Source organism: Cavia porcellus, unplaced genomic scaffold (assembly GCF_034190915.1).
Source record: "Cavia porcellus strain 051 isolate PalLab524CR breed Dunkin Hartley unplaced genomic scaffold, mCavPor4.1 scaffold_4, whole genome shotgun sequence".
Classification (NCBI taxonomy): Eukaryota; Metazoa; Chordata; class Mammalia; order Rodentia; family Caviidae; genus Cavia; species Cavia porcellus.
The window spans coordinates 114,733,285-114,757,928 of record NW_026947487.1 but is presented as its reverse complement, the minus strand read 5'-3'; the positions used below and the strand labels follow the sequence as shown (position 1 = coordinate 114,757,928).

Here is a 24,644-nt window from a genome sequence, read left to right as displayed (position 1 = left end):
TATGCATGAAGCTCTGTAAACAGAGATGGGGGTAGCAGATTCTGCCAAGGATACCTGCTGGTGCTTCCTCAGTGTATATTCTAAGGTGAGATGAACCTTCTAGAAAGCAGATGGCTCCCCAGGAGGATGCAGTGGGCTTTTTGCAAGCGGTTCTGTGTACTTTGTGTCCCGATGATTTTAGGATGCTAGTATCTACCCACAGTCTTCCCAAGTGGCCTTTGACTAGAGACAGCATAGAAAAAACTCTCTGCCTGCCCCTCCAGAACCTCTTTCCATCCTCCCGGGCTTCAAGGATGGGCTTGCGTGGGGTACCACAGAGGCAGAAATGGACAGAAAGGAGCCTGTGAGCAGCATCCCTGCCGGAGCTACCCATCACCCCCGTTTGGGATGCTCTGTGCTCCCTGCTCCCCTGGCAGCCTTCTGATCAGGACTGGCCTCTTTAGAGGTTGGCGAAGCCAAGCCAGCGTTTACAGAGGTCCTTGACGGACACTGCTGAGCTGTTGTGCGGGTGGGGAGCAGTGGGACAGAGCTTCTGCCCAGGAGGGGAGAAGCCGACAGGGCAGCTCCCAGCCGGAGTGGAAGCACGTCCAGCCTGGACTGGGGGCCTCAGTCCTACCTCTGTCTGCTCCTTCCTGCTCCAAATCTCGGGACATCTGCTTTGGCTCTCGGGGTTATGGTGGGATTAGGGCTCTTGACGTGCTCGCAGGGCCTGCTTTCTGCCGTCTCTGAGTTTCTGTCTCACTTCAGCCACAGGGCCTCTCCCCGACCACATCCTCTGCAGCGCTCTCCCCTCCTCCATCAGCCAGTGTGGCTTCCTCAGGGGAGCCTTCCCTGGCTACCCAGACCAGATGGACGCCTCCCAACACTGCTGGTCAGCCTGGCTCCCTTTGCCTGGAGCTCTTACCGCAGGTCATTGTTATGTGTTGATTGCTGACATCAGAGATGAGTATCTGCCTGTCCCTGAAAAAAAAATCTGGTTTTTTTTTTTCCTATTGCACCTTTGGTGCCTGTCACAGTCCCTGGCCTGGTGTAGGCACTCTGTGTTTTCACTGAATGAATGAAAGAGTGAATGAAAAATTATACCCTTTGTATCAGTTCTGACACTGTAGCCAAGGCTGCATAGTGTGTCAGATTGAAAATTAATAATAATAATAATAATAAATAATGGCAACAGTGCTTCCATGTAAGTTCTTTGCTGAGCACTTGGGGCTGGTCTGGGTGCGTTGGGGTGAGTGTGTGTTAATCAGCAGTGTCTGCTTGGATGACGGAAGGAAATGAGGGAGCTGGTTGGTGGCCTCTCAGAGATCTCTGCCTGATGCATTTCACTGACTCGGGCACAAACACACTTCTTGCTCAACTCAGGCATGAAGGTTTTTCCTGGTCGCCTGTATCACCCAACCTTCCAGCCACATGCACGGCTCTGCTGTCCTAGTAATTGGCTGGCTCCAGACCAATCAGTGGCCTGATTCAGTAACTACCACCCTTAACCCTAACACCCTTAATCCTAGCATTGCATTGTGGGTCATTTACCCTCTAGAGCCAGCCACCTCTGAAGACGCCACATTTACGACCACAGGAGGCTTTGGGGGTACATCTAGACACAGGCCATAACAGGGGTCCTGTAGCAAGCTTGACACAGGAGAACGTATGCCCAGGACTCCAGAAGCCCACCACGGAGGAGGTCTTGGGGATTAGATATTGTTCTTGGGAGAGTGGCTGGCTTGCCCTTCCCTCTCCTTAAAGCAGCAGGGTAACCAGAGAAGAGTGGTCCCTCGAAGTCCCCACAGGACAGGCTTATGGCCCGAGCCTGCACAGGGTGATGGAGGGTAAGGGTGTTTTGGATGAATTCCAGGTCTGGTTCTGGTCCAGTGGGTTTTAGGGAAAGCCTGGGGAGCCCCGACCAGAATCTTGAGAGGTAATAAGCCTAGAGTGGGCTCTCTGTCTGTGTCTCTTTCTCTAGTCATTTATTAAACATGTACTCTACGGCTCCTGTGTGACAGTCTCGGTGTTCACAATTGAAAGAATTTCCATTATCAGGGGGGCCACAGTCTATCTGAGGTGATAAATCCATCTTTAAAGTGCAATGCTAAATCTATCTATCTATCTATCTATCTATCTATCAACAAAAGGACACCTTGTCCATATGACAGAATACACGGAGGAGGCAACCTCAGTCTGCTCCCAGCCGGTAACATTTCGTTTACCTTCTTTTCACCTGCCCAGATATGTGTGTGGGAGGTGGTGTATCCTACATGATTGAGATAATTTTGCTCCTTTTTTTTTAATCAGTACTGGGGATTGAACTCACAACCGTGCGCTTGCAAGGCAGGTGCTTATGCTGCTGAGCTAAATTCTCAGCTCCTATTGAGAAAATTTTGCAAATAAGGTTTTACATTCTAGTTAACATTCCTTTAGTCTAGGGTGTGTATGTGTGTATGTGTATATTCCACATGATTGAGCTAATCATGTAATAAAGTTTTATGTCAGGGTGTATCATTGATACTCCTAGGGCTGAAGACAATAAGCATCATGACTGCTTCTCATGATTCTGGGTGGGCCGAGCACCCTCTTTGGTTTGACCTGGGCTCTCACATGCAGACAGGGTGGAAGGTCCAAGGTCATCTCGCCCACCTTTCTGATGAGCAGTACTGATAGATGGGGGCACTCTGAGTGCGCTTATCTCCCACGTGCTGGACCCGCTCTATTCATGGGGTTCTCAGGACAGTAAACCAGGAGCAGCTAGCATAGGCAATGATGCTTCTTAATGCCCAGCCCTTGTAGTCGTACTGAGACAGTTCTGCCACGTTCTCTAAGTTAATGCGAGTCCCAGGCCAGTCTGGATTGCAGGATTGGAAAACACAGCCCACCGCTGGATGGGAATTGCCAAGGGATGTGGACACTCAGAGTTGTGATTCACTGGAGGCCGTTGCCGAAGCTCTCTAGGATTCTCTGAACCCTGGATTGAGCTTCATCTGCTCTCACATGACTCAGCCTGTCTGAAGATACCATATTCAAACCATCCTTATTTCATTGTAACCTGTTAGCGACACCGATTTTAATCTATTTTTGCGTAGAGCTACAGTAAACATGCTTTGTTAGCTGTTGAAAGAGACATTACTCGGCCAAAGGGTGTGAACATTTTAAGGCGTGTGATACATGGGATACAATTTTTCCTGGGATATTGCGGTGCTTCACAGCGATGCACCGATGCACCAGGAGAGTCTGTCTCAACATCGCTTTGCCAGCCCTGTCAATTTCCAAAAGATCTTCAATTTGGCAAATGAAAATCAGAACCTCATTTTAATTTTTGTTTGTGTTGCTGACCATCAGTGAGATCAGATAGTGTCTGTGTCATAGCCAGTTGGATATTTGACAGTTTTTTTCATGGCTTTTGTACTTTTTTCCTGGGATATTCTTGAGATGGTCATCTATTTCTTGCCTGTGCTCCCTGTTACTTTGCTTCATTTAGAATTATTCTTATACAGTATTTTTCTGAGTAAGAAGAGTATTCTTTTAAAACATAAACCATCCTTCAGTTAAAAATGAGATCGCTCTCTGCCTCTCATTTCTTTCAGGTTTTGTTAGTTTTGTGTGGGTGTCTGTTTTGTGTTTGTGTGTTTTGTGTTTTTAGTCTTCCCGACTGTTGGAACCACATGCATTTAATTTTTTAAAAAACCCAAACCTCAGTTGCCTCTATTATTTCCCAGTCAGTCCTGTTTAGTTAGCCCAAGGCCCCTTGTGCAATGATCCTTCCATTGGGCGTGATTTCTGATGCTACTTCTTTATGGATTATAATTTCTAGGATGCTCCGATGTTCTGAGGCCTTCCGTCTTGCTCGGCCGATTCATTTTCCCTGCCCTAGTACACTACCCTCGAGAGGGTGCGTCTTTATATTATATTTAATTATATAGTTGTGGAAGTGCCTCCTTGTTTTTTTTAAAAAAAATCTCATGGCTATTTTTGTCTAATTCTCCCAGAGGAACTTTAGAATCATTTCATAAAGTCCTGAAAACGGGCCTTTTGGGATTTTGATTGTAACTGCATTGTATTTATTGATCAATTTGTTGCAGATTGACAGCTTTAATATATTAAGACTTCTCCTCCAGAAACACGGTACATATAATCTCATTTACGCAAGCCCTTTGAAATTGCTTAGTAGAATTTTGTCGTTTTTTTTTCTTACAGTTTTCTAATACGTCTTCCCAAAGTTAATCTTTGCAGTTTAATCTTTCTGCATTTTCCCCATTTTTTTTAAATACAGAGAACTGCTATTCTTAAAAATACTTTATTGATTTAAAACGTCACACTTTGTAGATAGTACTCACGGAAAAGAGGTACATGGTACAGAAAAATACTAACGAAAACATGCCCTCCCAAGGCGTCTTCCCTTGTCCCACCTGTCTCCAGCTCACTGTTTGAATAATTAGGCGATAGACATAGACGATTAAAAGTAATTTATCCTAGCTCTTTATTAAGTTGCATATGTACATTTAACATAAATGAGAACGCATACACATCACGACACACACTTCTTTCTGATTTTACTGTTTAGGATTCTCTGATGGAGAGTTCCTCTTTGGGTCCGTCTTTACTTTGTTTTCTGGTTAGAACTGGTTGCAAATCAGGATGGATACTCAGAAGTTGATTGGCTGGGTTTGGCACGTTTTCCCTAGCGGCTTAGATGCGGTGGGTTCTTATTAATGCTACTGTCTAACACTTCTCGTCGTATGTCCTGTCCACCTGGGTTCACAGAGGCCACGCTGCTGTGGGGCATGAACCATCCCCAGGGGTGCCCCATGCAACTCAGCCTCCTCTGGTGCTGTAGCAGGGAAAGGAAAGAGCAGGAAGTTAATGTGCTAATCAGAGCTCACACGCTGTCGTTCCCTGCCCTACTGGCCCTAGTATGGTGTGACCATAGTATGACCTTGTGAACGTTAATCTTTGCAGTTTAATCTTTGGGTTGGTCACGTATGTTGTGACATACACGTGATTATGGTGCACTGTGGGTGTGGGGGGGAAGGTTGCACGCATTAATCTGCATAGATATCTATTGAATGATAACTTCCTAAAGGGTGCACTCACTTATGCTGCAAGCATGTGTGACCATTCATTTCCCCGCATGCTGGCCAACAACGAATATTATTAACCTTTGAAATGTTTTCTGATCTTTCTTATTGTTTTGATTTTTATTTCTCTTATTAATAGTGAGCTTGACTTTTTTTTTTTTTAATTGGTACCAGGGATGGAACTCACGACCACACGCTTGCAAGGCAGGCGCTTATGCCGCTGAGCTAAATCCCCAGCCCCTTGACCTTCTTTTTAATGTGTATGTGTATTCTTATTTCTTTGAAATTCTATCTCTTACTCTGGTTCTTTGACCGTTTTTACAGATTTCTTCCCTTGTTTATTTTAAAGTTCTTTTAAATTTCTCTATTTTGGATATTAATCCTTTATTGCAAATGTGAATATTTTCTTAGTCTGTCAATTGTCACTTTGTTTGTGATGTCTTTTAATGACATTTTAAAGTTTTTTATGTAGCAAAATTAGTCATTCTTTTCTTTATTGTAATTAAGTTTCAGAGACCTCCATTCCAGGACTTAAAAACTTATTTTTGTATTTGATATGTTTTTAGTTTTCTTTTTTTACCATTCTAATTTATTTGAAATTATGGAGTGGTACTGTAACTTTTGCAGTATTTTTCTTGTTTAGAAACTTATGTTGATTATCTTTTTTTTTTCTTTACTATATAATTTTCATATATGTCATGCTATGCTTTTTGATTTGCTTTGTTTTGAATTTGAATATCAATTTGAGTAGAATTGGCTTCTGTATGTATACATGTGGTACTGGGGATTGAACCCAGGACTTTTGCACTGAGCTATGCCCCCAGTTTTTACTTTTTACTTTAGTTTTTACTTTGAGGCTAGGTCTCAGCAAGGCACTAAATTGTCTAGATGGGGCTTGCACTTAGATTCTCCTGCCTCAGCCTTTCCGAGCGCTGGGATTTCCAGCCTGTGCCACCACGCCTGGCTATAATTGCATTTTAGTACTGTTAAATCTTCTGATTCGTGAAAATGGTGTATCTCTATTTAGGATTTATTTGTTTCATCAGTGTTTTGTGGCTTTCAACCTATTGGTTCTGAGCTTTCACTAGATTTATACCAATTTCATTTTTTAGGTGTTATTGTAAGTGGTACTTTGAAGACAAACACTGATTTCTGTTTGCTCACTTGTAACACATAGATGTTCAATTTTATTTTTATTTGCTTTGTATCTTGTGACTTTACAAAGTCCAGGGTTTTATTTTCTTAATTTTGTTTTTTTTTTTTTTTTTTTTTGTAAATCTCACTGCATTTGTTACATAGGCAGTATTGTCATTCATAAGAGACTCAGGTTTATTTCTTGCATTTAAATTTCTGTACCTTTATTTTTCTTGTTTATTGCACTGGCTTAAGAATGTCTGTATTTGGTTGAATAGAATGGAGGAGAGATGATAGCCTTATATATTCTTTGATTTTCAGGGCAGAGTGTTAAAACTCACTGTGAAGTGTGTTATTAGCTGTAGATTTTTCTGTTCTTTACCAGATGAAGAGAATTTCTTATGTTCCTAGTTTTGAGAGGTCTTATTCTGAATGAACATGTATCAAAATACATCAGTCTTTTCTGAACCTTCTGAAATGATCATATGGATTTCTTCTTTCGTTCGTTAATATGGTGAGTTACATTGGTTGGTTGTCAAATAGCAAAGCAGTCTTGCTCTGGCAGAGTGAACGACACCGAGTTGTACTGTATTACCCTTTTCATGGTTTCTGGAACTGAGTCGCTACTATTTTATTGAGGATTTTGATTTGCTCTTTGTGAGTAATTATTCTGTTGTTTTTCTTTAGGGTCTTTGTCTAATCTTTAGTAAAAATAAAGAAGTATTCCCATTTTCTGGAAAACATTGTATATGATTGGTATTACGTGTGCCCTAAATATTTGGTAGACTTCATCAGTAAAGTCATCTGGGTCTGGAATTCACTTGGTTGAGAGGTTTGTAACTATGAATCTCATTTATAAAAGTTAAATATAGGATTATTCAGATAATTTACTTCCCCGGCAAGGAGTTTTGGTAGTTGGTATCTTTCAGATCATTGGTCCTTTTCATCTTAGTTGTTAGAGTTATTCCCATTGTTAATGGTATTCTCTTATTATCTTTTGATGTTGTGTCCTATGGCTGGCTGGCTGTCTGCACTTTCATTTCTCTCATGAGTATTTTCTGTTTTGTATGTGTTGTGTGTGTGTTTTGTAAAGTTAGCTAGAACCTTACTGATTTAATTTTTTTTTAAAGAATCAACTTTTGGCTTCATTGATTATTGTGTTATTTTACTCTTTATAATTTCCCTTCTTTCTGTTTTTATGTTTATTATTTTCTATGTTCTGCTTGCTTTGCGTATAATTTGCTGTTTCCTAATTTATTGTTGGGACTGGGAATTTAGCTCAGTGGCCTACGTGCCTACTTGGCAAGCATGAGGTCATGAGTTCAATCCCTGGTACCACCAAAAAAAAAAGTCTAAATTTATTGTGAAAGCTTAGATTATTTATTTTAAAATTTTCTTTTATAGCCATACAGTGGTATAAATTCACTTTAAATATTGCATATCCAAATGTTTTGATGTTTTGCATTTTCATTGTAGTTTAGTATGAGATATTTTTAAATTGTCCTAAGACTTCTTTGGTGATCCTTGAGTTTAATTCTGTTATGGTCTGAGGACATACTTTGGATAATTTCTAGTCTTTTGAATTTAGTAGGTTTGCTTTATGGCCGAGGATATTGTGAATAATCCATATGGAAGATCCATGTGAAATGTGTATTCTGCTGTTGACATGCATAATGCTGCAGGAAGTTAACTTGTTATATTTTCGTTTCACTTACAATTTATTTTATTTCCATTTTGTTTGTTTTCATCAATGGAATTTACTAAAAATTGTTCTGTTTTATTGCTTTGCCTCAAAATTTTTTGTGCCGTATTTATTTCTTTGTCATTTATTTTCTGCATATTTTAATCTGTTTTATTTATGACTACCATGGGGTTTCCCATTAACAATCTGGTTTGAATTGATACCAACTGAGCTTTAATAATACATAAAAGTCTGCTTCTATGCAGCTGCTTCCTGTCTGTATCATTTATTATCACTTACAGGATCTTTCTGTATTTCACGGTTACTGACTTAGATTTATAATCTTACTTGGTGCATTTGTCTCTTAAGTCATACAGGAAACAAATTGAAGATTGTAAGTCAAGATAATAGTTATATTGACTTTCATATCTAGTGGCCCTTATAGTTAGTTTTTTAAAGACTTATTTCTCAGATTTTGTTTTTCTGGAGAAAGTATAGGTACAATTTCTTCTTTATTTTTATTTTTAAAGAGTAGTTTGGCTTTTTCCAGATGTAGAGTTCCTGATTGTTTCTGGCTGTCTTCACCGCTTGACTGTGGCATTCCACTGACGTCTGGCTTCCACGGTTTCCGGTGGGAAATCGGCTGCCTGTCTTACGGAGCCTTCTTGTACGTGCTGAGTCTGAGGGTCTGTCTTTGACAGTTTGATTATTCTGTGTCTCTGTTTAGCCTTACTTCCGTTTTTTCCTACTTGGAATTTGCTGAGCCTTCTGAGTGTAGATTTAGGTCTTTCATCAAATTTGGAAGGTTTTAGCTCTTACAGTTGTAAATACTCTCTTGATTCGTTTCTCCTTTTCCTCTGAGACTCTGTGTGTATGTTGATGTGCTTGATAATGTCCTGCAGGTCTCATGCTGAGTCTGTTCATTTTTCTTCTTCTTTTGGATCCTCAGACTGGAGGAATTCGATTGAATCGTCTTTAAGTTTGCCGGTTCCTTCCTCTGCCTGTTCAGATGTTCTGTTTAAACCCTCTAGTGCTTTGGCCATGTGAGTCATTGTGCTTCCTGACCCCAGAATTTCTGTTTGATTCCTTTTCAATAATTTCTGTTTCTTTCATTTTTTTCTTGGTGCAGTCATTTTTCTCCTGCTTTTCTTTAAGTCTTTGTCCATGGTTTCTTCTCACATTTGAAGTCATTTTATTTAAAGCTTTGTATTGTATCTGTGATTTCTCGGGGACAGTTTTTACTAATGTTCTCTGTGACTGGGATATAATTCCTTGTTTCTTTGTGTGTTTTGTGACTGTTCAGGGTTTGCTTCTGTGGAGTGTTTTCCCCCTTCACACTTTATTCTTTAGGGGAGCAGGATTAAGCCGTCCCTCCTCACGGGAAGGGTGGGTGTCAGGTATATTAAACAGTGGTTTAATGTATCACAGGGGATACTTTGAGGCTGTACACATGGCCTGTTTCTCTTAGAATCTTTACTCACTAATTCCAGTGGATATTTTGTGTCACAGTTATTATTGCAATCTTCTAATAGAATTTTTAATATTTTAATTTTTTATTATTTGTGTTACTAGGTGCGTTGTTCTGGAAGGAGTTATGTATTTTCTTCTTTTCTTTGCTATTTGCTTATTTACTCTAGGGCCAGCAAATCTTTTCTGTAACAGATTTATGAATGTGTTTGACACTAACGGGTGCCACGGCCCGTGTCACTGTGCTGGTGTCGTGAGACAGCAGCCTCAGACGTGTAAATGAATGGACTTTAGTGCGTTTTAGTACAGCTGTACTTCAACAGCAGGCGCCCAGCCACGTCAGGCCATAATTTGCCAACTAGTGATTAATTAATTTCTTACTTATGTCAGGCAGATTCAAGGATATGTATTTTATTATTGGATCTTAATGCAGCAATGTGATTATTATTTAAAATGTTCCAGCTTTGACCACGGGAGATCTTTCAGTTGGCTTCTTTTCCATACCAGCATCATGATGTGCTTATTTATTTATTTATAGCACAGTCTTGCCTTCCAGCACTCAAAGGTCCTCTAGGCCAGGGATGGCGAACCTTTTAGAGCTTTCAGTGTTAACAAGCAGCCTGCTGTGGCACGAGTGCCTTGGGTTCGCCACCACTGCTCTGTGCTTTCTTACCTCTGTCCTCTCCCAGCCCTAGAATTAGACATTTCTATAGCGATCCCTGGTGGTTCTTTTTGGGGAATGATATTAGAATGACACTTAGAAAGCAAGGTCAGTGGTGATGCTGTGTGTGTGTGCACTCATCCATGTATACGGGTAGCTGCATCTCTCTGTCTCTCTCTCTCTCTCTCTCTCTCACACACACACACACACACACACTGGTCTGTTAAAAATGAGCGCACACTGAGGGCTCTGGTCCTAGTTATGTATCCCATGGTTCTCATATATGTAAAGTCATGTCTTTATTTTTTGTACCTCTGTGAGAAACAAATTTCCAACGCGGAATACAGGGTTTTGTATAGTGCTCTTTGTTCCTTCCCTTTATTTCACCCAGTTAAAGCACTATTTCCAGAAGTTAGCTGGGTCAGCTCCTTTGCCTCACCCCTTCATTCAGGGATGGGGCGCTGTGAGGTTCAGCTGGATCCCTCAAGATCCCATCCTGTGCTCAACATCTCTGCTGATTTTTTTAAAAGAGTCCTGTGTCCACCTGTCGATGTCCGCTCCCGGCCGGCAGGAAGGACACACGACAAAGTCTGGCAGTGGACAACCTTTTCTTTTATTTTCCTTCTCCGTACAGCCTGCCCTGGGATTGCTCCCAGCCGAAGCCTCCTTTGGTCCGCTCCCCGCGGCTCCTTCTGGGCTTCTACTTCCGGGCTTCTTCTTCCGCCCAGGGGTGGCACCGGTATATATACGGATACAGTGTCCAATCATGTTAAAGTAAGCAAGGCAAGCTGATTGGCTAACATCATCAGTTGCCAGGCAGACTATATTGTTGAGCGGGTTGCTTACGCGGTAAGCAGGAAACTAACATGTTCGATGGGAGGGGTAATCTACCTCAGGCTTTGCTCTTTACCACAGGCCGCACGTCCGCCGCGCAAGGCGAGCTATCACAGACGCGGCTCCCAACATCCACCGCCACAGTACTGCACGCAATGATTTTGTCACCTAAAAATACCGTTGCATAGGCAGTTTGTAACTGTCCCCTCCTCATGGGCATCTGCACCCACTGATCCGCACCCCATTCCTACAGTTTTGGTTTTCAGAATGTTCTCTCTGTCTGTCTGTCTCTCTCTCTCTCTCTCTCTCTCTCTCTCTCTCTGTGTCATCTCCAGTGTTTCATGTGTTTTTTTCCAAACAGCTGCACTGAAACATGATTCATATACAACAAACTCACGCCTTTTTGCGTGAAGTTGAATTTTGACAGATGTCTATGCTGCCACTGTGGTCAAGTGATGGAACCTCTCCACCTCCCCAGAAAGTTTCCTGGTGGCTTCTCAGTCGCTCTCTCCACCTCTTTGTGCAGTACCCACACCCCTGACCTGTCCTGGATCCGCAGATGAGTTTTGCCTCCTGTATGCGCTTCTGGGTTTGGTCTCTTTCATTCAGTAGCGTGTTTGTGAGTTTGTTCCACGTTGTTTGTTTGTCCAGTCTGTCCCCTTTTGTCCCTGAATAGTAAGCAGACCGTCATTTATTCATCTGTGATGTTTTCATTTTTCAGTTTCTGTCTTTTCTAATGGAATAGCATACATAAAAAACTATGATCATTCATGTCATTTTTATGGACATATTTTCCTGTCTTGATGGTAGATAACCGTTTTTGTAACATGCACAATTATGCTTCTCTAGTGATAAAATGCAAAAATCGTAGGGTTCACTTTTCACTCTGCATGCACGAAAGCTTCCTATACTTGTTATTTAAATGAGGTGTTTTTAAAAATCGTATTTTTGCTTTCCATTTTTACATGTCTAAGGAATTCTTTGAGTCATTTTACATTTGCTTTTGATTTTATCATAACTACTGTAATTATTTAGACTTTACATACTCATTCAACATCATTTTTCGTATTAACCCTAATAGATATGATTGTTGCACATTTGTGAGTTCTGGGTTAAACATTTAGGCTTAAAATCAGTTTTCGAATTACCTGAGTCATTTATTTGAATAGGTGGTTTATCTTTGGTTCCCTGCAGCATGAAGCATCTTTCTCCTTCCTTCTCATCTGAAGGACAGTTAGGCTCATTACAGAATTCTTGTGGTCAGGGAATTTATTTCTTGATTGTGTATTCTGACACTTAAGGTTCCCTTCAGTTGGCCTGAATTTCGTTCCTGCCATTTTGGATGGAGGGTGATTGGCATGTGATGGCGGACAGTTTACTGTTTTTGAAATTAAGCTGTCAGGATGTACAGATTTCTGTTAGTATTTAGGGCATTTCTGTCCTACTTTTATTTTTTGTCCTCTGCTGGGCTTGTCCTGGCTGGATCTCCATTGCTTCTAGATGTGTAGTCTCATTTTCCTTAGAATGTATCCTCTCTCCCCGCACTCTTGAAGAAGTTTCAAGGATTCGTCTGTGTCACTGATTTGGTTTTCTTGTTTATTAGCACGTGCTTGCGGTACATACTGAATACTGCATTCATCCTGGTAGTTGGTACACGTGCACGACACCTCCTAATTTGCTTTTCTGCTCCTTCTACATCTCTTGGTTCCCTTTCCACTTGCAAAAGATTCATCTCTCTTATTTTTATCTATATTTTATTTTGCTCTTTATTTATATCTTGGATTTCTCATATAAGAGACCGTATGATATTAAGTGTCTCTGATTTCACTTAACGTCATGGTCTCAAGGCGCATCCTCTGTCTCACCTTTATCTTTCTTTGTGGCACCCAGTGTTACTCCACTGTGTGTAAATACTGTGTTCCTTCATCAACCGACGGACAGACGGACAGACGTAAGGCTGCATCCACACTTCAGCTATTACGAATTGTGCTCTGTAAACACCAGCAGCATGCACTGCTGTAATATGCTGTCTTTAGCTCTTTTGGGAAGATGCTTAGGGGAATAGGTAGACGGAACAGAATTTCTGTTTTCAGTTTTTTGAGGACTCTCCGTGCTGTTTTCTACAGAGGTTGTACCAGTTTACATTCCTACCCACGATGTGGAAGTGTCCCTTCCTCCCTGCAAGCTGGGTAGCATTTATTTGATGCTGGCTGTTCTTTCTAGGCTAAGATGGAATCTCGAAGTTGTTTTTACTTTGCATTTCTCTACTGTGATAGAGAGATGATGTTTCTAGAACTGTCCTGCTGTTGATCCTTCTTGAGGACCTCATGCCTCACGTTGTGATGATGGGCTGCCTGTGTCCTTCCACCCCAAGGGAGCTGTTCCAGGGTGTTAAAAGGAGTCAGAAAGAGAGGCCCTTATGGATGCAGGATTTGATGTCTGGAGTTGGAGGAATGAGCTGTGTTTTTCTCAAAGGCTGGCTGCTCTGTTACAGCTCTGGGCAGGACACATGGGTGAACAACTTCTATGATTCCATCCATCTTGCCTTTTGCTCTCAGAGGTCAAACTGGGTACAAGTAACCAGTTTCTCAAGCAAGCCCATTTGTTGGCAAGATGTTCCTTCAGATGTCTGCAAAGTCTTGGATTGGTCATGCTGGGTCTTGGAGCTGTTTTAATCTCCCTTGTGCTGGTTTGGTGGGAAGCTGGGGTAGCGAATGTGACTGGTGGTTAGGGAGAAGGTTCCATGGCACGCTATGTGGCCTGGGACAGCCAAACTCAGGAGGCTAATCCTGAACTAGAGAAAGGTGCCACAAGTGTGAGTGACCTTGGCATGCAAGTCAGGGGAGACTCCTGAGCTGCAGGTACGCTCTGACCTTGGTCAGGTTGGGCCCACAGCACAGCAAGGGAGGTGTACATGATGCCATCTTGTAAAATATGGAGTTTGCAGTCTGGGTGCTTGGCACCATTCCTTCCTCTGGGATGCCTAAGAAGAAGGGGGGCCCTGGACAAGGTCTGTAACCCCTTGTGCCTCTGCTTACCCTCTATAAAGAAAGACAGTTAGACTGCCTATGCATAACACTGCATTATTTTGAAAGTGAGTAGGGAGGTCCTGCCCGCCAGTGGCTGGCCCGCAGTCAGTGTCTTAGGTACTTTTCTCATTGCTGAGACAAAATACCCAAAACCCAAAGTTAAAGGGGAAAAGGTTTATTTAGCTCACAATTGGTGGATGTTTTAGTCTGTAATTGGCTGGCTCCCAGGCAGAGGGTTCATTGGTTCATGGCAGTAGAAGACAGCAAAAACGAGAGGAGGCGGAAGCAAGCCTCTTTCTGTCCTTTAGATTGTATGCGGGCTACCTGCCCTAGGGCAGGTGCAACACCCACGTCCTTAATCCCATCATTGAACCATGAACCAGTGACATGGCAGCTTGAGGCTTTGGGGGGACATCAAGACCCAAACCATAACAGTCAGCGCTGAATCCATATCAGATGCTGTGATTCTGAAGGCTGACAAGGAAGGAAAAGACCCCGACAGGCATCCAGGGTCCGTGTTCTCTCTCTCTGAACCTCCACTTCTGTCTCTGTTGAAACTGTTCCTTCTCCAAGCATCCTTGCGGCTGTCACTGTGTCTCCTCCTCCCCTCACAGCACTCTGCAGAGTCCTTATCACATATACCCTTGGGCCCACTCTTCTAAGGGCAGTATTTCCAGATTGTAGCCAGGGGTTACAAGGAGAACAATTACATACAGAACACAGACTTTATACCATTATTTTATGATGGTCACCCAGAGTTAAGTACAAGAAAGTGCAGGAAATCTGTCCACAACACGAGAGACCTAGAAAATCCAGTTGAGGGCCTGGATCCTACAGCATTGTCCTGCACGAGTCCAGCTGAAGACCTAGAGCCCATGACAAAGCCTCCCACAAGTCCAACTGGAGGTCTAGAGCCCATGGCAAGGACTCATGCAAGTCTGTTTTATGGATCTGCACAGGGAAGGCCCAAAGGTCAGTGGTGGAAGCTAGAAAGTCTGTGCCAATGTGGTGAAGGGTCTGTGCTAGTATTTTGTGGGTTCTACACTAGAGCCAAGAAGTGATGCTCGAAATAAGGACCAGGGCTGCCCTGAAAAGTACCATGGCCATCCTCAGCGACATGGAGATCCTGAGCTCCTCCAACAGTGAGAACAGTCAAGTACCTCCCAGGAAGCTAGTGTGACAAGCTTCTCCTGGAGATTTAACAGCAACGTCTTCCCCTCTGGAGCCAGGAAGTGCTGCTCAAAGAAAGAACTGAGTGAACCACAGCCATTCTCAGCAACAGGGTCCCGAGCTCCTCCAGTGATAACAGCTTGGTTCCTATCAGGGGAGCCAGCCTGACGAGCTCCTCCAGGAGAACCCACAGCTCCAAACAACAGCAACACTTTGGAGAACCCACAACACCCCGCTCTTCCTCTCCACATCTTTTTTATGCTGGCCCTCAGGTGGGCCATCTACACTCAGCACCACACTGATTCACTTTGGCTGGTGTTAAGCTGACCACCAGTTTTTAATCCATAACACCCCAGCAGACTGAAGCATCAATGCTCTGGTGGCTTCCTGCTGCACGCCACACCTTCTGTGTCAGTGTTCATTACAGACCTGCGGAGCCAGGTGTGGTGTTGCACGTCTGTAATCCTAGGTGACTGAGGAGACTGAGGCAGGATGATCACAAGTTTGAAATCCTGTCTCAGAATAAAAATAACAAGGCTGTGGGTGTGGCTCAGTGCAAGACATGAGTTTAATCCCTAGTAGCAAAATCAATAAAGAATAGTTTTCAAAACTCCGAGCAACTTAGTGGTAAGGCCTTTGCCTAGCAGGTGCAAAGCCCCGTGTTCATTCCCAAGCACCACAGACTCAAAAAAGCATCCTTGTTGAGTGGGTGATTTCCACAAAGCTGTTCCTTCTCCAGTGCCTGTCCCTGCGTGTTGCTGACCCACTCAGCTGGCACTGCTTGGGTGCTGCTTTGTTCTGGTGGCTTCTGATGGGTGAAGTGCATCCCAGGTATCTAGGAACTCAAGCTGCGGAGTCAGGAGAACTTGGGTTCCAATCCTGTTTAATCATCCTGCATTTGATCACCTCCTTTTTCTGAGCCTTAAGTTTCCTCACTTATCCAACAGTGAGAATAATGCCCCGCTCAAAGACCGCACAGAAAAGTGGGATCTGATGGTGTGTAAGTGTTTAATACAGTTCCTAGAATTTAGGATGTACGAACTAAGCTGATGTCACCGTTGTGATTGCTAAGAAGACAGTCATCCCCGTGTCATTGTGGCACTAGTAATAATTGCACCAGAGTTCCCAGCCCCCATCCACAGCAGCATAGTCTCAAGTTAGCTGGGATCACAGGGAATAGATGTTAATTAATGATTTGGTTGACTCTGAGGAATAGTGCAGTGCCTCAGATTGCTTGTCTTTGAACAATGAAGCTGTGGGGAATTGCGGGCAGCTGGATCCTCGCATACCCATGTGTGCGTCAGGATGTGCAAGTGTGAGGGGAGGGAATCAGTGCTGTTTGCCCTGAGAGGGCCTGAGCTTCGGGGGTGCACCCAGCCTGTGCGGGCCAAGGGCTGCATCGGAGACAGAGCCTTCTCTGCGCTCTGCGGTGTGGAGGAGGAGTTAGGAGGCAGGGAGGGCCCGCCGCAGCTTCAGGAGGAGAAAAGTTCCCTGTCCCAGGGAGTGTGGCCGTGATGGGCAAGGTCAGGTCCTCTTGTCGAGGGAGCTCTGCTGGAGCCGCTTGGGAACAGAGGGAAAGAGGCCGGAAATCAACACAGGGGTGGAAAGAAGGAGACTGAGTCCCAAAGAGGGTAGGAGTAAAATCGGGTGGAATATTTGGGGCTGAGTTGTCTTCTGAGTTCTTCCTGGGCATCTTGATCTTTGTGTAAAAGCAGTTGTCTTTCCAGATCTCAAAACAGCTTTTTTGTTTGTTCCTTTTAAACACTGAGTGAAACAATGCACGTGAAAGCGCTGTTGCCATCTGGTTCTGTGTGTCCCCAAGCAGTCCGCGTGCTCCTCTCTTCAGAGTGCTTTGGGCTGCTCGAGACATTTTGCCCATTTCTTTGGCTTCTCAGTTTCCTAAAGCCCTGCCATTGTTATGGGTTGTTGTTTTTCTTAAGTTTATTTTACAGATGGGAACACGGAGTCCTAGAGGGTTGGCTGAGTTGCCAGGGGTCCGAGGGGCAGAAGGTGGTGAGGCAACGTCCTTTTCCGCAAACGGCAGGCTTCTGGGGATGATCCCGGGTGTGATGTTCTTATTTGGCACGAGGTGAAGTGTCCACGGGCTTTGTGGGTGAGACCGGGGGTGGAAGCCTTGGCCTTTTTGTCTCCTGTAAAGCAACTTGTGAGTATACGATGGAAACCTCCAGTAATCTGCCTTCCCCAGCTCCTCCAGCAGAATGTGGTACACCGCCGTCTTCCACGCATACAAGGGCTTGTGTGAGCAGGTGGACTCTCCTCTCCCCAGGGTGGAAAGGATTGTCCTAAAAGGATGTGTCGAGTAGATGGGGAAACATTCTGTCTTCACACAGACAGACAGCAGCAAGGTCTGTGGTCATAGGAAGCTAGGCAAGATTCCGTGACCTTTACCGTGGAATGTGAAAAGCATATTTGTGTATTCTCTAAAACCACCCTACAAAGTAGGCGTGTTAGTTCCTCTTTGCTATATGAGTCAGCTGAGGGCCAAAGAGCTTTAGAAACTTGCTGTGAAACACACGATAAGGCTTAAACACGGGACATGAACCAGATAGTTTTGCTCTGAAGCCCATACTCTCAGATATTACATTTAGCTCATTCAAGAACCTACCTTTCTGCCAGCATCTGTTTATCAATCATGCAGCCATCCAGTCATCTATCCATCCATCCTCTCACTTAGGACACGATTCAGCTGTTCATTCATCCATCTACCCACCCATTCATCCACCTCTCCATCCACCCACCCATTCATCCACCTCTCTATCCATCCATCTGTCGTGCATTCACCCATCTGCCATGTCTAACATGGTCCTCTGCCTCATCTCTGGGAGAAATTCTACCCCCGGCCCATGTGCTTCGTAGAGCTGGAGACCTCCTTGCCAGGACACATCCGTTAGCTCCCAAGAAATCTCTGGGCGTGCTGCTGACACTCCAGCGTGGCCTCCTCCGCATATTCACTTTGCTTCCTTTTTGCAACATGTCCCCTACAGCATTCTCAAGGTCAGCCAGGCGGTGAGCTCCTGCAGAAGCGCCCGGGGCTTCCCGAGTAGTACACAGACAGCTCCATCCTTAACCCGCGGGCCAGGAGTTGCATGACTTGGGCATGCTTTTATTTTTTAAAAACTGTTATAGAGTTTATGTGATACATCTAAAAATTATGCAATAAATCTAAAACAGATGTTCACAAAACATTTTGTAAAGGAAGAAATTGCAATAGACACAGGCCAGTTTAATGGAGATACATCAGTTACGAGAACAATTAAAAGTGTCTAGAAGAGGCAGCATTATGAGGGGAAGGAGGGCCTAGCGATTGCCGTAGTTATTAATTATGAAGTAATAAAAACTCCGTAATTATTTTGCATAGCCTTTGTTGTTGATAAACCGCTGGTGGGAAATCCCAGTTTATGAAAATTCAGATACATAAACAGAGTCATAATAATCCGCGTATCTATCACTCATCTTCAAAAACTAGCAACTTTCCCCCTCCTGCCTTTCCTAAGTGCTAAAGACGTCTCCTTCACCTGTTGCTTAACTTTCTTGCATCAGAATCGCACTCTGTAAGGATATATTCTGTGATTGCTGAACTGCACCACACGTTCCTTTCCTTTTTCATTGAAATTTAGTATTTTGGGGGTACAGCATGGGGAATGTTCCCGCATTTTTTTAATTTAAAAGAAGTCAAATCCACAGCAAAATAGAAATAATAATACATGAACTGAAAATGGCCCTCACTTAGACCCATCAGTTATTAGCATGAGCCCGGCTGGCATTTCCCTATGTGTGTTTGTTTATGGGGCCACAGTGGGCTTCTCTGACCTTTAATGACACATTGATAGGAGCACATGGCCGTAGAATCGGACAGCAGGTTCAGAGCCAGTCTCCAGCACTGTCTCCTGGCCACGCATCGTGGGTCAGTGGCCTCATGATCTCTTCAAGTGTGAACGGGAGTAATAAAGGGTGTACGACTGGGGTTGAGCGGGCACCCACTCAGCAACACTGCCCGCCCCTCTCCTTCTGGTTCTCCCTGGTGTGGCAGCCAGGGTTGCTGCATGGAGGAACTGGGCTTGGTTGATTCTGATCCTTTCTGGCCCCTTGGGAGAGCCTTGCAGTGGAGAGAGTTGCTGTGGTCTAGGGATGGGTGTGGGTGAGAGTGGTTCACACCCGAGCTCTGCCTGTATCACTTTCGAAGTATAGTTAAGCGACTTAACCTCTGTAAAATGAGCTAGGAAACATACTGAACTCTGAGGAGTTGTCAGGAGATGAGCTGGGAGAATCAGTGCCCAGCCTTTGGTCCAGTGGGTCTTTAACAGCCCAGGAAGCATTAATGATCACCAGTGTTATAAGAGGGGGCAGGTTAGCATTCTGCCACCCTGATCGGTGCTCTGTAATTATTGCTTATTAAAACCCTGCACCGAATTGGACTTGTAAAGTCCATCCTCTTTGTGACCACGGAAAGGAATAAAAATCTCTTGAGAAAGCCTGCTGTGTGATGCCAGGTGCCCAGCCAGGGATGGGGTTGGGAGTAAGCGTGGGACAAGCCTGTGAGGGTGACTCTGGTCCCCTCTGATGACAGCCTGACCTGAGGCCATGCCACGGGCAGTCCTGAGAGTGGGGCCGGTCCCGGGCCGGGGCTTGGTGGCGTCCTGCCGCCTGGGGCTGACTTTCCGCTGTCTTCTTTTCTGACTGTCGTCTCCTTCCCCAGGTTGAGAGGATTGTAGACAAGCGCAAGAACAGGAAGGGCAAATGGGAGTACCTCATCCGGTGGAAGGGCTATGGGAGCACGGAGGACACATGGGAGCCGGAGCACCACCTCCTGCACTGTGAGGAGTTCATCGATGAGTTCAACGGGCTGCACCTGGCCAAGGACAAGAGGGTCAAGTCCGGGAAGCAGGCGGGCACCTCCAAGCTCCTGCGGGACCCCCGCAGCCCCACGTCGGTGGAGAAGCTCTCCCACAGGCCCGCGGAGCCGGGAAAGAGCAAAGGGACTTCCCACAAGCGGAAGCGGATCAACCCGCCCCTGTCCAAGCCCAGGAAGGGCTGCTCAGGCAAACCCCCCGGGGCCGCGGACAGGGCCGCCAAGACCGTGTCCTACAGGACTACTCCCAGCGGCCTGCAGATCATGCCCCTGAAAAAGGGCCCCAGTGGCGTGGAGAACGGGGATGCCAGCTCCGAGAAGGACGAGAAGCACTTTGGAAACGGCTCCCATCAGCCTGACGTGGATTTGACCGACTCCATCGGGGAGCAGGACGCCAGCGGCGGGGAATGCGATGGGCCCCACTCGGCGCTGGTGGAGAACGGGCTCGGTCTGTTGGTTTTCCTTTCTCTCGGGTTTGGCTCTGGGGTGGTGGTGTGTGGGGCTTTTCCCTACGTCCAGGGACATTCACAAGCCCGTCCTGAACCCATCTTGACATCAGCTACTCAGCAATTCTCCCCTGCCCCTTACATAGTGTCATGTGCTATGTCAGTGACAGACACCTTTGCGTGTGCTGCTGAGCTGGGGCCAGTGTGGGTGGCCTCTTCCTGACTCTGCTTTAAGGTGCCTGTGACCATGGTTCCCTCTCTAGGTCCACATTGCCAAGGAGGGCTCAGAGTCCTTGAACCCCAAGAAAAGGGACTGCTGTCCCCCCAGGCCAGTGCCTTTACAGTGCCTACACAGGCTCCTGGCTTCCATCTCAGCATGCCCAGCAGGGTGGAGCCTGGAGGGGAGCCTGGGCCAGGGTGGGCCTTTCCTTCATAGACCCACTCTGGACGTGGCATTCACCAGAGCTGTCCGGAGCTGGAACTTCTCACCTTGGGTGTCGCTAGGATGTGTGATTGGGCTCATGTCTGCACTGGGTCCTGCCTTAGTGCATTCAGGGCACTGTAACAAAAGAGCTGAGACTGGGTAATTTACAAACAATAGAGGTTTGTTTCTCGAAGTTCCAGAGACTGGGAAGCCCAAGGTCAGGGGGCCAGCAGAGGATATGACCAGGACCCGTGCATCACAGACAGTGCTGGCCATCTTGCCTTACCAGTGGGAGGGACGAGGCACCTCATTCCAGCCTCCTTTGTTTGGGAGCTTGTTCCATTCAGGATTTAGTCACCTTCTAAAAGCCCACCTTTTGATGCTATTGCATTGGAGGCTCAGATTCAACGTGGGGATCTGGGGGATGCCGACACCCGGACCCTAGCCAGGGCGGCCTTCTGCTCTCATTCTTTGGTTTGCCGCCTGAATGTATTGTGTGGGACTGTGGGGTCCCCCTTGCCTGCTGAGCCTCTGCAGGCAATGTTAAGGCAAGGGAGGCAATGACCAGGCAGTTCAAGGCCCCAAACATGGCATTCCTTAACTGAGCACCTCGAGGCTGGTATCTTGCAGCCGAGCTCTCCGTGCCAGCTTCCTGTGTGCTGTCTTTCCAGGGACACCTGCATGTCTACCTGCTGCAGTTGCCTCTTGAGCTGTGAAAGGCCTACGCCTTGGGGTGCCAGGAAGTCCCACACAGCCATGGACAGTCTGTGGCCAGCAGAGCAGGGCCGTCGAATATCGTAGAGGAAACCAGTGTGTGTGAGATGGGGGTGCCGGGTGCAGGAGGTGCACAGCTGATGAATGGGATGGTGAGGCAAACACACACCACATAGATGGTGGTGATGGCAGGGTGTGGAATGTTTGGGGTGTGCTCCTCCAGGGGAGCTGGCTGTCCCCAAGGATTCTTGCCAGGGAACCTGAGCAGTGATATTGAAGTTCCTCCTTGTCCAGCGAGGGGAATTTCACCTGAACAGATTTATTTGGCAGTCTTGGCCCCAGACTGACTCATGTTTCCGTCTGGGGATCCCGGATGCTGGGGTGCCGGTGCCTGCTAGCATATGGCAGAGCCGTTTGTGTTAAACAGCCATCTCTCGGGGAGAAGTGGGCTTGTGTAAATGAGGCTTGGCATAAGCGTCCTGTTTGATGTTCCCATGGCAGCTGCTGGCACTCGCGGTGTTCCCTGTCTTGGAAAGGGTGGCGAGGGAACCCCCGAGGCTCCCCTGGTGCCGTGCAGGAGCCTGGGGGATCCCTGGCACCCGACAGTTGACTCCCCTGCCCTGCCCAGAACCTGGCTACCCCCAGAGTAAGGAGAAGGGGAGGGGTTTGCTGAGTGAGCTCCCAGACGTCAGCGGGGAAGAGAGAAGGCGGCTTCCCAGTCTGTGCCACATTCCAGAGTGGGCAGAGCCTCATAGATGCACCCTGATCCATGACCTGATGATAGGACTTCATACCCCACAGGCAGGGGATGCAGGGGAGGCCTGCTGGGGAGGCCTGAAGTAGTCTGGCCAGCTTCAAACTGCTGCGTCCTCTGCTCCATCATGCCCGAGGCTGGAAGGAAAGGAGGAGGCCACCTGCCTCTGCCGTGTTCCCTCTTAGCTACTCCAGGAGGATCTTTCTGCCCAGTTGCAGCCCACAGTAGTGGCGACCTCTGTGAGAGCCTCTCGTGGAGTAAGGCGGGGCTTCCCAGAGTTCCCCATTGCTGAGGCTGGGTGCAGCCCGGAAGCTGGGCTTTTCGTGGGCACTGCTGCAGAGATACGCTGCGTGGCAAATGGGCGTGGCCATGAAGTTTCACCTCCGTATCAGTTAAATTTGATCCAGTATTGCTATTTTGAGCACTTCCTCAGGATTAGTCACCGTGCTGGGTGTTGGAGTAGAGTAATAAAGGGCAGGTTGAACTTTGCCCTCTGAAACTCACAGTTCTGCTCTCTAGAGCACAGGAGTGCTTGCCTTTGGCTCCACGTTGAGAGATATAAGCGGGCCCCATGGCAGAAGTGCTGTGCGTGGTGTCGACGTGGTCCATCTCTGTCATCCCTGCATTTCTGTCTCCTGTCAGCTCCCTGGTAGTGACCAACATTCCACCCAGTGGCAGCCTTTAATACTCTAGTTAGAACTAGCTTGCTCTCTAGACTGGCGGAACTTAGGGAGCAGGAAGGACTGGTAATTCTTGCTGGAAAGGGAAGAGCCATGGCAAAGAGTAGTTTGGGGTTCTTGGACAAAACCCAGGACAGAGGAGGTATTGCCATACCGGGAACTTCCCACCAAGCAGGTGGAAGGTAGTGAAACAAAGCACAGCTCTGTTACGTTTTCCGACCAGAGGGAAGTGACGGTGAAGACAGCATCTGTGCTGAGTAGAGCCCTGAGTCCTCCCACCCCTCCCCGGGCACCCCATCCCTGACTTGGACCCCGGGGCTCACTTCCCGGCAGCCGAGCGTGGACTGGGGGCCGGGGCAGCAGACGAGGCTCGTCTTGCCTGGCGGAGGGGTGGGGCTCCCTCCGGCCGCTCTGTGCGGCATGTGCTGTGGGTGGGTCATTGATTTCCGTGTGGTTTACATTTCTTCTGGTGATGCAGCTTCTGCATGCGGAGCAGCGGCTTCCATACCGAGCGTGCCACTCGCTTGCTCTGCCTTCCCTCATCTGTGCCCTGAGAGCCGGTGCTGAAGCCGGGCTGCCCCGCGGTGCTGTGGCTTTTGACCGCGCTGTCCCCAGCAGCGTCTGTGAGCACGCCTTGGCTCGGTGTGCCCGCAGTTCTGATTCTCCTCCGGTAATGACAGATGCTCTGTGGTCCCCAGACCATCTGCCTCAGTGTCCCTTGGGGAACTTGTTAAAACGGGCTCCACCCCGATCAAACCAATGGAGATCCCAGGGATAGGTGAGCGTTCTACATGCGAATGTGGGATTTTGGCGGCCCCAGGTGCAGACGCAGCCCTGCAGAGCTGTGCCGTTGTAAGCGATGGCTCACAGGTGCGCTTGTTGGGAGATCCGGAGCTACCCTTTGGGGTGCAAGCTTGCACGTGGAATGGGAGTTGGCCTTCAAAACTTTAGAGCCCGACACAGTTCCTCCTCCTGTCTGACAGGACAAGGCAGAGAGGCTTTATCCTTTGGGAAGTGCTAGGAGATTAGGCAGCCCCCCTGTTCCGGCAGGAAGAACTGCTCTCAGCTTTCGTCCAAACGCATTGGAGCATCCATGCTGTTCAGCTTCATGTGTGCCCTGCACATGGGATCCCCCAACCAGGGCCCACTGTGTCTCTTCCAGCCCAGGGTGGCCCCTGCTCCCCGCATTCTCAGGGTCCTGAGGCCCATGAGCCCCACTGTGGGTGCTGAGCCTGTGGCTCTGGGCCCACTTTCGATTTCTGAGAACCTTTCCCATGTGTCATCAGGATCGTCATGTGTCCCCCGGCCTTACTACGCAGGCCACACATGCATGACTCAGTGTGTTCCGAGTTATTCCTACCCGTGGGCGAGTCAGCCCCACGAGCGTGCAACGTTTGCCCTTTCCCTCAGCTGCTCTCTCGCAGTGATCTCAGCCTTCACTTGTAGGATGTTTAGCATCCTGCTGTCTATGCACACGATTATTGTCCCTTTACAGATCGCAGTGGAAGAGCTATGCTTTCAAAGCGCTGTGGCTTTTGAGACCTCCACCATCTGGAAGGTGGAGCCAGCATGGACCCCCCTTCCCGGAGGTCAGTGACAGTAGCTGGTCCGGGAATCCCTCTTGGAGAACCTTAGTCCCAGGCTAATGCGCTCCAGGGTGGCCCGGTGAGAATGCAGGTGAGCTGGCTGGGAAGGGCTCAGGTGTCGATGTCGC

The 24,644-nt window shown here is 46.8% G+C and overlaps 1 protein-coding gene across 1 annotated transcript in view; it reads left to right on the top strand.

Annotated features, from left to right (window-relative positions):
* The window catches only part of Cdyl2 (chromodomain Y like 2), a 158,057-nt gene that overhangs the window by 81,548 nt on the left and 51,865 nt on the right, over positions 1-24,644 (top strand). The window contains exon 2 of the mRNA XM_063247699.1: positions 19,760-20,360. Within this exon, the coding sequence (XP_063103769.1) occupies positions 19,760-20,360 (601 nt within the window). The remainder of the gene's footprint in view (positions 1-19,759; positions 20,361-24,644) is intronic.